The 14,498-nt window shown below is 29.7% G+C and overlaps 3 protein-coding genes across 11 annotated transcripts in view; 1 reads left to right on the top strand and 2 right to left on the bottom strand.

The window, feature by feature from the left end:
• LOC103573120 (disks large 1 tumor suppressor protein) overlaps positions 1-14,498 on the bottom strand; it is a 216,960-nt gene that overhangs the window by 194,830 nt on the left and 7,632 nt on the right. For 8 of the 9 annotated variants that reach the window (XM_008552016.2, XM_008552018.2, XM_053741344.1 and 5 more), the window contains exon 2: positions 13,814-13,906. The exons of the other annotated variant lie outside the window; for it this stretch is intronic. In XM_008552016.2, the coding sequence (XP_008550238.1) occupies positions 13,814-13,906 (93 nt within the window). The remainder of the gene's footprint in view (positions 1-13,813; positions 13,907-14,498) is intronic. 9 annotated transcript variants of the gene reach the window in all.
• LOC103573118 (facilitated trehalose transporter Tret1-like) lies at positions 703-4,578 on the top strand. The gene is made up of 3 exons (XM_008552014.2): positions 703-971; positions 1,054-3,852; positions 3,949-4,578. The coding sequence occupies exons 1-2, from the start codon at positions 908-910 to the stop codon at positions 2,436-2,438; spliced, it is 1,449 nt and encodes a 482-aa protein (XP_008550236.1). The 5' UTR covers positions 703-907; the 3' UTR covers positions 2,439-3,852; positions 3,949-4,578.
• On the bottom strand, positions 9,411-10,925 carry LOC103573116 (facilitated trehalose transporter Tret1-like). The gene is made up of 2 exons (XM_008552013.2): positions 10,851-10,925; positions 9,411-10,725 (listed from the first exon to the last, which is right to left on the bottom strand). The coding sequence occupies exons 1-2, from the start codon at positions 10,915-10,917 to the stop codon at positions 9,413-9,415; spliced, it is 1,380 nt and encodes a 459-aa protein (XP_008550235.1). The 5' UTR covers positions 10,918-10,925; the 3' UTR covers positions 9,411-9,412.

The raw sequence follows: 14,498 nt of genomic DNA, 5'->3' as shown, positions 1-14,498 counted from the left end.
CTAACACAAGATATTGAATTATGAAATATATTTACTTGACCAGTAGATAATAACTATTAGTTCACACAATTTCCAATTGACTGTATCTATAAAACACGTAAATATTATCTGAATTCTTATCAGAAAAGCAATAACAGTTTCACTGACAATCTTAATTTATGGTATAGTTTTTTAGTAGCATTATTTCATAACAGCATAGATATTTCAGTAACTATGGTAAGTTATATTTTATTTTAAAAATTTTGATATCTATCGGAAAACACTTCGACATGTGGCTCGGCTTCGACTCGGCCAACAATTACATGTGATCTGAGCCATTTCTTGCTTTACTTCCCTAGATATATAGTAATATAAGCAATATTTAATATACACAATATCCCAGGTAAAAAAAATTTGGTAATTATGATTATATACGATTGTATGCAATTCATATCTATAATTATATGTAATTATAAATGATCAGGCAAAATTATATATACTTTTTTGTTTACCTAGAATATTTATTTTCAACAGTGGTGATAATCATAAACATTATGACGGTACTGATAATACTAGTTTCATTATCTACTACGAGTTATTGTGATAGTGTTTATTATTTGACGCTGTTAATGCTTTATTAAATTTATAAAATATGATTGACTGTTTCAATTACCTTCTAATGAACCGACACCGACAAACATATATAAGCAAAGATAAGATCCAACTTAAAACTTCAGTCGACTCTGTCACTTCGGCAAAGGCTATGCCTAAAATTATATTCTTTGTTCTTAGTCCGGAGCGCAAACGAAAATTCTATTAATGCAGTAGTAACAGTAACTATAGTTTATAAAAAAAAATACGGGTAAACGTTCACATTACGATTTATGATGAAAAAACTTTAAACAATTAGTGAGAAAATTGTGTAACTATGAATTCATCACAGCAATTAAAGAAGTTTGGTTTATTTCAACAATGGTTGGCGGGTACTGAATGTAAGTAAAATAATATTTGTCGGAAAACTATTTTGATATTATAATTAGTCGTATTTGAATTGTAAATTGGTAATGATTTTAGTATTCCTGCTATCGGTGATGGTGGGTGCAATAGCAGGATGGACTTCACCATACTTGGCTAAATTGGACGAAATAGAGAATCCAGATTCTGAACTACCAATAAATAAAGTCGAGGCTTCATGGATAGCATCGCTCATCAATCTTTCCCGGCCAGCTGGTGCAATTTTAGGAGCAATATTTACTCATATTATCGGCACAAAATTATCTTCGCTGTTTGTTGGAATACCAATAGCACTAGGCTGGGTCTTATTTCTCATCCAGAATTCGGTGACTTTTATTTATGCGTCACGTACACTTGGAGGTATCGGATTCGGAATGTTTTTCAGTTGTTTTCCACTGTACATCGGAGAAATTTCGCATCCCAAGATTCGAGGTGCATTAGTAGCTTTAGTTATGCAAGGTCTTATGGTAGGAAATTTATGTGGCACGATAATAGGAAAATTCGTTGATATGTGGGTTTATGCAGCCATAATTCTTGTGCCAAATTTAATATTTTTAGTTTCATTTGGTTTAATGCCACATACACCACACTATTTAATACGTTGTAATAAAATAGAAAAAGCTGCCAAATCGATTGAATTTTATGATCGAAATGCTGACGTCACAAATCAACTCGAAGATCTTAAAGAATTCATCCAGTTAAATCAGTCATTGACATTTAGAGATACGATACGTGAATTGAATACACCAGTGAATCGGAAAGCATTAATAATGGTCAATATTGTTTTTGCTTTTTTTCAACTCAGTGGCAATTACACAGTAAATGCCTACATGGAAATTTTGTTAACGAAAGCGGGTATAAACGTTATAGTGCCTTCAACTTTAGTAATTAGTGGGAACGTTGTAAGCATTATTTCTAGTTGGTTATCAATTTACACGAATGATAAGTACGGTAGACCTCTGATGCTTCTGATTTCTTCTACCGGTGTAGGAATCGCGATGTTTTTATGGGGGCTTCATTATCAATTATTGGATCTCAGTTTCGATAGTCCAAATTTGCAGTGGATCTCTATAGTTGCATTAGTTATATATCAAATGTCAGCTCCCGTAGGCTTGCTGCCGGTACCCTCTACATTGATTAGTGAAATGTTTGCACCAAATGTAAAAAATCTCAGTGCTTCGATCAGCAGTGTAATATCTGGATTATGTGCATTTGCTGCAAGCAGAAGTTATCAACCTATGGTAGATGTATTATCTGAGAAATATGTATTTTGGATTTATAGTTTACTCATGATTATTTCGGGACTATACTCAATAATTTTTATTCCTGAGACAAAAGGTAAATCTCTTGCGGAAATACAACAAATGTTATCTCAAGGTGTTAAAGTAAAATCAAATAATAAAAATAAACAAAAAGATGAAATTAAAGTTACTGAAAAAATATGACAGTTGTGATATAGATTAAATTATTTTAATTTATATGATTATAATGACTATGATTTTTTTTATATTTTATAATTATATTTGTTTCTGATAAAAATTAAATTCTAAGCAAACTCTAAAGTCTAAATTTATAAATTCTTAATCTTTACGTTTTATTTTAATTCCATTTTCATTATTCATTATTATTTCGAGATACAAGTGTAGAAAAATATAAGTTTACAAAATTTCAATCAATAATAAAAATATTATTAGTATGTAGTTTCAACTGTGAAGTATTCAAACTAATGCAAGTGTGAAGACATAGTTTAAGTAAAATAAAAAATGCTCATTTTTGAAATTGTATTTTTAACTGAAATAATTTTCATTTCCTAATAAGTGGAAATTTTTTCCCGATAATTACTTTTTGTCAACTAATGGAGCCATTAAAATAATAGATAAATTTACTTATTTTTTATTACCCTGATAATTTTAATCTTACTCACAAGACAATGATTGTGAAAGAGACCGCGTGTACTTGTATACGTTATATATATTAATATTTAAATATATATTTATAATTTTGTTCTTATTCGAAGATATGCTTCGTCACTTTTATTTATTTTGAAACCAAAAGTAGGCTCGTTATCGATAAATTTGACTTTATTATTAAATTTAGTTATTTGACTTTATATATGAAACAGATGAAAATAAGTAAAAACAAGCCGAGATAGAGAGTGAAAATTGTTCTACACCACATGCTAAAAATTGCACATATTCTGCTATTGAACTTTGCTCATCGAATCGTAATCACCTATAACATCTGCAGAAATATATGTACATAGACAATCGATTTTATAAAGTTTTTACCATTGAATAACAGGACAAAATTGAACTACAAAAATCTAAATCAATTTTATTTAGTCGTATTTTATGATAGCATCAAATTCCGGCAGCAAAAAAACAAGAAACTATTTATTCGTTTAAATAAAATGAAATAAATTTATTCCGTATTTCTACTGATGTTTAAACATCATTAAGATTTAATCAAATATAAATATCATTAATTTACTCAAGGATACGTAGTGTATAATTAATCACTGTAGCAAATGAAAAAATAAAATTACAACAATAACCCTCTCCATTTTAGTATTAAATGTTCATTAGGACGATGTATTTTATCTTATCATCTCGTCTCTTATTTACCAACGTACAATATTCCACTAAGAGTCTAAAATATAAGAAAAAGTACACAATATAACGCAATAACCATATGACGGGTAATGTCAAAATTATTAAATAAAATTCAAAACGTTTACCTCCTGACATTCAGTCTCGACAAAACATACAAACATAACTGTGTAATAAAACTAACATTCAAATGTTCCTAAAGGAGAATTTTATACATGACTAGCTATAATCTACAAAGCCATAAGCATAAGTGAGTTTACTTTGAAGAACTAAATATAGTGTATAAATATATGCATTATTTAAAAAAAAAATGCTATCATTTAAAAAATTAATTTTTTATTTGCAGAAATAACTTTTATTCTTATGCAATGAGGATTTACTAACGATTGGTCTTCGTCATATCAGACTAAATTGACAGACGATAAATCAGTTGAGAAAGCAACTTGGATAGCATCAATTCTAAATCTAGGACGTGAATTTAAAGCCGTCACAGGTGCGGTACTTGTGCATATAATTATGGAAGCAAGATGAGTCTTGTACTTACTTGTGCTTACTCATCTCATAATGTTATGTTATAAATGAGCAAGAAACAAGTTTGTCACACAGTGATGGGTACAAACATTTTAATACAAATAACGTAAGCGTTAAATTTACTTCCACTGAAATTAGTCGAGAATTATTTACAGTATTTGTTTTTGATTAAAACGTTTAACTGTATTAAATTTCATACGATGGTTTAGTGAATACCAATTTGTGTTAAGAATGATTTGAACAGTCGGTAATTCAATGATGACAATAATTTACGAGATCTATGGTGATCAATAATTTGAATAAAGGAAATACTCTTTATATAATTTTATATACTCAAGATACCTTTTATACTTTTGAACTATAGTTTTTATTGAAACGATAGTCTTTGTGTTGACCAATCATCTCAATTATGTATTATTTCAAATAAATATAATTGATATTGTGATATAGTGTAAATGATAACATTTTTCCCCTGGAAATGAAATGAATTGCGGTCTATATTGATAATGTTACATCAGCAATAATTGTTTTGATGTCTTAAACATTTCTGACGTTGTTATAGATTCATAGTCAGATAAATGTATGTCTAATGTCTATTGGATTTATAATTTGAAACCATTGTGAGTGATATGCTATATAATTGCCCTTATATATATGTTCAAAATAAAAGTATAAATATTTGAAGATATTGAACATGTTTTAATAAAAAAAATTTTCAGAATAGTTTCGAAATAAATAAATCAAATTTTTTTTCTGAGGCTAAAGTACCTGCGGGTAATAAGGCCTAAGGGAGATTTTGAATAGAATCGAAAATATTGCATTTAATTATCGAAATGTATCATTAATCTTTATTTCACTACATTAGCCATAAAATGTAATGAAGTAATGGTAATTTTTACCATAAACAAACAAAAAATTGTATTTTTACAAAAACCATACGAATAGGCCTTATTTTACTACGGAAGGGTAATAAGGCCTACGGGTTAAGCAAACTGGAATCGTTTAACTATACTTAATAAAATTGGTATTAGAGATGAATCATCACTTAAATTTAGCAACAATACTTTTTAAGAGTCGAAAGACAAGATTGTTTTTTATAATTTCTTCTGCGCTACGACAGCACATGACGGATGATGAAATATAAAAGACAGGGAACGTGGTATCGGGACTCTGTAAATTTGTCGTAACATCTCTATGTAAGACCCTTCTACTAGAGTAGCCTTTAGTAAAGGTGATTATTGCACACCTCGAACGCGAGTCGGCGAGGCAGTGCTCTACTGTCGTCAAATGTCAAAGCAGGATTGTCGCCAACTTAAATCACCTCCACTATTTTAAATGTCATTTCTGTCACTCAGGCCTTATCACCCACGGGTACCTTACTTGTAATGTGCCTTTAATTTCAACCAGTAACAATACTATTGTTGAAAGAACTGAATCAATATGCCAGCCATATTTATTTTTATAAATAAAAAAATTTTAGTTACTAATTACTACTGCTTTGTTATTTAATTTATAAACATTCAGTATTAATTTTTCAGACAAAAGCTTGCATCAAAAATTCGCTTGTTAAATAATATAGTTTAATTTAGCTCGAAGTAATGGTTATTGAATATTGTTTATTGCAAATATGAATGCTCAAATATTATCATAAAAATGAGAATTTACAAATATAGATATGACTATATATAATACTATTATGATAATTGAAAATTGAAATAACAATTATTACTTATAAAAATAAATATATTAACTGCAATATTGTTTGGTTATTTATTTTAAAGTATATTAGTGGAGAGCCTAAAAAAATAAAAATTATAACGAGAAAAAAATAACTTTATTGATCCTGAGTATGCTATCTTGTGTTTTATTTGCTCAAAAAATAGATTTTGATCAAATTTTTCAACGAAATTTACTAAAAATTATGATTCACGTATAAATTTGAATAAAAAAAAAACGACTTGCTACACATTGTGAGTATAGCGAAACCAAAGAAGATAGTCTTGCAGAAATGAATCTCGAGCATTTTTAATTACGTTAAAATTATTTCAAAAAACATGATTTTAAATCATTTTAGAAATAAAAATTTTTTGATACCCCTTCAGTCTATTTTATCTTCAGTGCCCTATTCCGTCTGGTTTTCACATATATATTACTTTTTTTTCATTACAAAAATTATAAATAGATTTATTTTTCCATCTCTATATTAGTTGATTTATTATACTTTCATTTTATTTATAAATATATATATGTCAATCATAATTTCACGTGAAAACCAATGCGAATACATGATATATGTAAGGGATAAAAGATAAATGATAATCCCCCCAAGTTTAATTCCGTAATGCATCATTTACTCATTAAAATCGGTTGCAAACTCAGCATTCTATGTGCGTCTACAAATAATTAGTCAACTAACAAGTAGGTCAAGTATCTCAAGACATCTTGCAGACTGAAATATAATATTTCGATACATATATTGCGTGAATTCATTCAGTGAAGAGAAAAAAAGCAAACCACGTGATCGTATCAGGAAACTACTAAGCTCTATTCAAATGTCTGGATCAATACAGAAGCAGGCTATTATACTAAAACAGTATACCACTACACAACACGCGGCTTAAACTTTTGTCACCTAATATGAATAATGTTTAAGGCGAACACGATATTCAAATGGTATCAGAATTTGTTTTACTTTTTATTAAAAATTCATCGTAAATATTTTTAAAAAAGTAAAATTCTCAAAATTCGATTATTATTAGTTCAAAAACTTAACAATTTGTATAACGAATAAAAATGAAATATAAAATCTATTCATTTGAATAGTGTTTTTAATTAATTTATTGGTTTGTTGTTTACAAAATCAAACCTCCCAGCGGCTTAATTGAAAACTACCAATGGTTTAAATTAATTAGAACTTGTTCAAACATTAATCCGTCATATTATTGCATTGAATAAGCTTTATCGATTTGTTTAACATGCGCAAAAAAATAATTTGATTAGTGTACCACCACTATTGTATTATTCACTACACTATTTCTATAGATCATAATAACTCTTTTCAGCAAATGAAAATGGAAATAAAAATAGCAATAATGATCCTAATAATAATAGTAATGATAATAATAAGTATAGTAGTGAAGGTATTGATGAAAGTGATAAATAGTCCATGTAATCGGTTTCGCGTTACCACACACGTCTACAGTCATAGTCAATGAATTACCCCTTGAATGCGGCTAAATTTTCCAATCTGCTACGGACAATTCCGACAGAGTTCGAGTTATATGTCATGCTGTGGGCATGAGCGATACACAAGAGCAAACAACATTGGTTATACGCCAAGTTATGTGAGTATGAGTCTCGTTCGTTCATTCGTTTAAAGGGTTGGGAAAGAGATGACCTAAATTTTCTGAAAAGCAACTTCCGGTAATCCATGAGAGCTTTTATCGATTTGTTAACCATCCATGGTTTACCTCAGTTATTTCTACTATCATATAAAATAACCATAAGTTATGTATATATATATATATACATAAACTTCCAGATCAATTAATTTAATTGAACAATAAGCTATATTGAATATATATTCAAATACAATTTAAGTTTATTCAATTGTTAATTTATGTGAAATTTATAAAAAAAAAACTAACCAGCAAAGTGGAATCACGAAATGAAACAAAAAGTAAAAAAGAAAATATAAAAGAAATAATGACATAATGAGTACTGTATGAAAACGTAAAAAAGGCTAAGGGAAGTACTCTAAGTAGCTTTGAACTCTAAGCCCACCGAGTCTCAGTGTGAAGAGACTTGAGAACCAGCCACTTGTCTCACAAGTACTTTATACTACTCCTCCAGAAACTTGTCCAGACTATGCTGCCACTAGCAGCACGAAACGAACCATTACAAGACTACTATTTCATCGTATACAATCCTTAGGGCATTTCCTTTATGATATCTTCATTCAATGTAAGTCTACCAAACTGGCATGCTGGAATATCTTATAACACATCTTTAACGAATATATATATAGACATACATATTATACGAGAATTTCAATTCTGTAAAGAAAGTATATTGCAAAAGATGATAAAACGTTAGCCGTAATAACTTGCTGATGTTACCAAAAAATGCTGAAATAGCAGCCACCTTGTGAGAGTTAAGCGATTGGAAGATCGTAAATCCTCGGTAGTGTTAACCTTCTGCTTCTCTAATCCCATTCTTATACTTTTTTTATTTTTATCTACAACCGTTAAAACCTCCTCTTAAAACTTTCATATACAAGCTCAATTGATATCAAACTACAATATTTATAACAGATAAATTAACGCATCAATTAGTTGATTGAAAATTTCATTATTTTCATGTTGACATGATTATGAGTTTAAATCCATTAATGTACACACTAATAAATACTGCTATTGACAATTCAATTTTATGATGCACGTCGTTATAATATGTCGACTATCGTATCAAAATTATGTGACATATTTAATTACTTAAACTTTATTAAATCATTAATTATGATGTTTACACAAAAATAAAATAGTTACGTACAACATAATGTAATTTATGGTAATAAAAGGTTGACTATAGTAAGTTCTCATTAAAATAATTTGTTCAGTATACTAATGACTTTTGGAGAGCATTATCAAGTGGAGTAAATTTGATCCAAGCTAATGAGAATACTACATGCTAAGATAGTTTCATCGATGCTCAGAAGATTCATAACAGCCATTATTCACAAACGATTTAGCACTGGAATAATGCATACTGTATCCTATATGCGTTTATATAATATATATATATATATAGATGCCAAAAAAGCTGGAATTGAAAATAGAAATCCAAAGGCGCGGTTCAGTAACCCATCCCAACCACTTCTATAAATCCATCGAAGAAGTTATAAGTGGAAGAAATAGAGAAAGTAGTAAAAGAAGAAGCGAGTCCTCAGGCTCCAAACTTCAACTTTTGACTCTAAACTACCTTACGACAGTGTCAACTTATATGTGTTAAGAAAAAAGAAAAATAAAAAAAGAATAAAGTAACACATTCTTTTATTTCATCCAGATTCCATTGTTCTCACCCATGTCAATACCTCAATAAAGTGACATTTCAAAGTTTTTCAATAAATTCCAAATCCAAAACCCAAATTTACAATGAAAATAAAATGAAGAAGAAATTAGTAAATAATACGTATATTTTTTTCTTCATAGTAATAAAATACAAAATTATTTTCGTAAAAACATAAAATTTCCACTTTTTAAATAAAATGAACTTTTGAATCATTTTTTTTTCATCATATCTTGAATTTCTTGCAACGTTTTCCCTTTTGTTTCTGGCAAAAAGTACAATACAAATAGAGCTAATAATGTCATGTTCATACAATAAAAATAGAAAACATACTGTATGGACATTGTGTCGACAAGCGTTTGATAAAGTTGTGTCGCGATGAATGCAAATATACTTGACATAAAATTAGTCAAACAGCAGGCAATTATTTTTATATTAGGTGAAAATATTTCGCTATTAATAGTACCCAATACTGGATCAATTCCCAAATCATTGGAAAATTCTATAATTATAAACAACAGTATAGGTATCCAATCGTATGACGCAATAGCAAAGTTTGAATCTAATAAATGAAAATAGATGCCAATACCAAGCACACCAAATGCCATACCAATACTACTACAACTTAGTAAAACTTTTCGACCTAATTTATCGCAGGTATATATCGATATAACTCCACCTATTAGTCCTATTCCAGCGATGGCTGGTACTATTAATGCAGTATCCATCAATGTCACTTGAGCTTGCATTAATATTATTTCCATGTAATAACCTATAGTACAAAATCCACTTGTTTGTAACAAGAAATGCATAATATTAACTTTAATCAACGCCATTCGATTAAATGGTAGCATCAAATCCTTAGCATAGTCAGATGCTTTTAACCAACGTTTTTCTTCAACAAACTTTTTTATTGAAATCAGATCAATAATTGCATTTGCATCACGTTGATACCATTCAATGGATATCAATGCGTCGTCAATTTGGTCATTCAATACAAGATAGTGGGGGGTTTTAGGAAACCACATAAATAAAATCAAAAATAACAATATAGGTATCAAACTAATTGTACCAAATAGCCACATGTCTGTGTAAGCACCAATAATATTGCCCAATACAAAACCTATTGGCATACCAATCATTATAAGACATACTAATGCACCACGGATTTTAGGGTTTGATATTTCACCAACGTAAATTGGAAATATACTTGACCACATTCCTGAGCCAAGACCAACGATAAAACGTGATGCATAAAGCCAATTAACTGAGTACGCATACAGTAGACACATCATACCGGTGCCATGTACAAATGCATTATAAATTAGTGATGTTTTACTTCCCAAGTATTCGGTACTTATGAATCCTATTATTGCACCAAATGCGCGTCCTGTATTCAATAACGATGCTATCCATGATGCTTGATATTCATTTATTGATAATGTTGAATTATTACTTGTTAATTTCGCTAATGACGGCGAGGCCCAGCCATTTTCGAGACCAACCACAAGGGCAATCAAAAATACTGTTAAAAATTTTATTTAATTTAATAAAAGTTTTTTTAACTTCTTCTAATACATAATTCACAGTTTTATTTAATTGAATATTAGCAAAATTGTGAAATTATATGGATAAAATATTGATATTTACTGTCAAAAGCTGCGAACCACTGAGGCCATGTATGCCAATTTTTGAATAAATTTCTAAGATGAAACATTCTACTGACAATTGAACTAGATTGAGATTCTAATTTAAACTGACAGTGACGATAATAATAAAACAACACCACCTAAACTGATAAGAAAAGTCATACGACAAGAAATATATGAAAATATTATCATTGCAAACAATCAAAAATATTAAATCAATTTTAAATCCTACTGTCATAATTTATCAGTAACTACTTAATAAGCAAATAATATTCAAAAATTAAAAAAATACTGATATCTACTCGTCAGGCTATTTTTAGCGTAATAAAAATTTATTACTATATATTAGCATTGTCAAGAAAATAGTGCTTGAAATTAATAAAAATATTATTTATTACTATCTGAAGCCACCAAGTACATGAATTATTTTTCTTGTCACTCTTTTTCTCTCTCTCTCTCTCTTTCTCTTTCGCTTTCTCTTGTTCTATAAAGCTGGGGAAATTCTGCTAGTGGAGATAATCGTATTTTTTAACGATTTTCATTCCATACGCTCATCATCCATGTCATATTTCTTTTCTTCATTTCTTTTTATTTATAGTTTTTATTTAATTTTTTAACGGTGACTGGTGCATTCTGTCCAGCTATACCTTTACTCTCTGGTACGCCAGAGTACGCCAAGGCTCATAGTGCACCCGATGATTTACGCGCAATTCCACCAGTGCCATTTACACTCTCTAGACGACTAATCCGGTGCACGCGGTTCGCCGAAGTCGTTGCCACCACCATTACCACTATACGACCAGCATACTGACCCAAACACCATAAGTATACACACATACTAAATACATATATGTATAGATATAGATGCCTTTAAATATAGCAGCACATAGACAAGTGTACAGTAGTGGAGTTAGTAGATGGATCTAGTCGAGAGTATACGGGCGCGTTATATAGAATGGAGAGAGGGTGACGGCACGCGATGACCAACAACTTGCACCCCTTGAGTTTACCGCTTCACCCGTATCTACATTATACCCACGGATATACGTACTTTATGACCACGCATTGTCATCAGACGTTAGCCAGAGTGCTAACTGGAAAGGGTCAGAGGGGTAAATGACCCCCTCTGTGTGGTCAACATGACAGGTAAGCCGGCCGCAAATTATTGCAGCGGAGTACCAACCCACCGAGTACAAGAGAGCAAGAGATCACCCGAGAGCCACTGCTGTGTGTTTTGATCCTCAACAGACTTCCACAACTAACCTAGATTTATATTTATCAACTCAACCTACAAAAATGAAATAAAAAGTACGGATTATGGGTGGATTTTAACATCGGTATACTCTAGGTCGAATAAAGTATACTTTTATTATTTCGAGATTTACTATAAGAATACAATGAATTAATTAAATAAAATATTTCATGATAAATCCAGATTAGAGGTTTTTGAAAGTATGATAAATTTTTATTAACAAGTTGAAGTCAGTAAGCAAAATATTAACTGAGAAATTATAGAGGAATGAGATGAATGATGACGGGCATTTTATGTTAGTATGACTCTCTAGTCTCTGAGTATACGAGAACTAATTGTAAGTAATTTTATCTCATTACTCTCAGAGAATATACATCAACATAGATATAGCAAACATGAGATGAAGCAGAAGGATGAGCAACGGCTGTCACGTTGTCATAATTTATCGTTACCATCGACCCTTGAGGTCCCTTGCTAGGTGTCTTGACGGAATTACCTCAGGACTTGGCTTATGAGAATATTGTGATAGTAACTCAATCATCATGATGCTGAGGTATGAAGAGATTGGGTTCGTCGCTAAATACTACACCCAAAATATGTTAATAACTAAATTTACTGTTAATTTGAACAATCATCCTGAGATATAAAGGTTGAGTTTGTATATGCATATAAATTTGTATTTTAGTAGTGAGTATTCCTCAATAAGAGGTCGAGCACCCTCGACCTACGAGTAAACCCTTTAAACGTGAGTGCATATACACAATATTTGTCCTTTCTTGCTCATATGCATACTAAAATAAATATTTCGTGACGTACAACGTTGTATGAAATTCGCGTATTTTTTAAATTCATTGTTTATTATTTGCTTCGAGCTATAGCCACAACAAAATGTTGTTTATTTTTTAATTAACGCAAATAAACTTTTTTTTTTAATATATATATATATATATATATAACTTAATAATATAATTAAAAACTTAAACTTTTTATTTTTAGCTATTTTATATTTATAGTACTTTATTTTTTAAGTAAAAAGTTATGTCGACGAGTAAAACAAGTTACTGAAAATTCATCAGAACTTCTGCTAAATATTATTTAACTTAATAATAAATTTTTTTTATGATAAAATTTTTATGAAAAAAAATATATATAAAATGATAGAAGTGGTTAGTTGAATATCATAGTATACAGGAAATTATTTTACAAAAAAAAAATTAAAACGCGAAAAAAAAAAGGATATGATCGATCGAAAAGTCTTTCCCGGAAAAAGGATATGCTACGAAAATTTCTCGACTCCATCAAGCAAATCCGGAAAAGGTCGTAGATATAATTATGTATATATATATATATATATATATATATATATTTAGTTTCATTCCACAGAATCTTTTGACCTGTGCAATTGCGCAAAGTAAAGTGAAAAATTCTCTTAGGTCTTTACTACGAGGAATGGACATACATATCTGCATAGTAAAACCTACTGAAAGTTATTCAAACAAGTGAATGCCTACATGGTGCAGAGACACTGCAGTAAAAAGTAAAATTTTCCGTGCTGTTATCGCACTTAATAAAAGTATAATTAACGAATTAATCATTTTTATTTGTATAATAAAATATCCAAGAGTTATTAATTTTAGCAATGAATCTTTTGTAAAAAAAAAAAGTTCAATACCATAATTTATCTTTTTAAAATTTTTTTTTCACAACGCTACCTGTATTAAAATTTCGCCGCCAAATGCCATGAGCGTATAATGCTGTAATTTTACTCGACGGCTCTAGCTCTGGAGCGAGGACGAGGCACTCACCTGGAACAAGATAACAAAACAGGAAAGTCAGCTATAAAAGTAACGCTCGATACTTAAAAAATTTACAGACTCTAAGTGCAATATTTTTAATACCAAAGTATGTAACTAATAAAATAAATAAACCATATAATCGTTAAACAAATGCTTAAAAACTGCAGTGTAGTAAAAAATAAAATTTTTATTAATGAAAAAAATTTTAAAAAACTAAAGTAGAGCAGAAGATAATGCTACGCAGTATAATTAACAGAAAAAAAATAAAAGTTACGAAATAGAGACAAGTGTACTCGACGGATATATGAGGAGACACTTTTAAGATGACGTGTATAAGAGGGAAATGTGTGTTACTATTGTGGAATGTAATATGTATATCATTTTTAAGCTGTACTCGAGCTTTTTCTTTAAAAATAAAACTAAAAGGAAAAAAAAATATATTTTTTTCGCCCTCATCTTTCAGTAATCGTGGTAATTAAAAAATTTTATTGCATTCTAACGTCGTAATATTTTCTTTCTTTTTTTTTTTTTACAGCATTTATATTTTTTTCTTTATTTTTTAACGTTCATAACGAAGCACTGGAGGACGATCGATATACGC

The sequence above is a fragment of the Microplitis demolitor genome, chromosome 8 (assembly GCF_026212275.2).
Source record: "Microplitis demolitor isolate Queensland-Clemson2020A chromosome 8, iyMicDemo2.1a, whole genome shotgun sequence".
Lineage (NCBI taxonomy): Eukaryota > Metazoa > Arthropoda > Insecta > Hymenoptera > Braconidae > Microplitis > Microplitis demolitor.
Note: the sequence above shows the minus strand (reverse complement) of the source record. Positions and strands in the feature narration are given on the sequence as shown.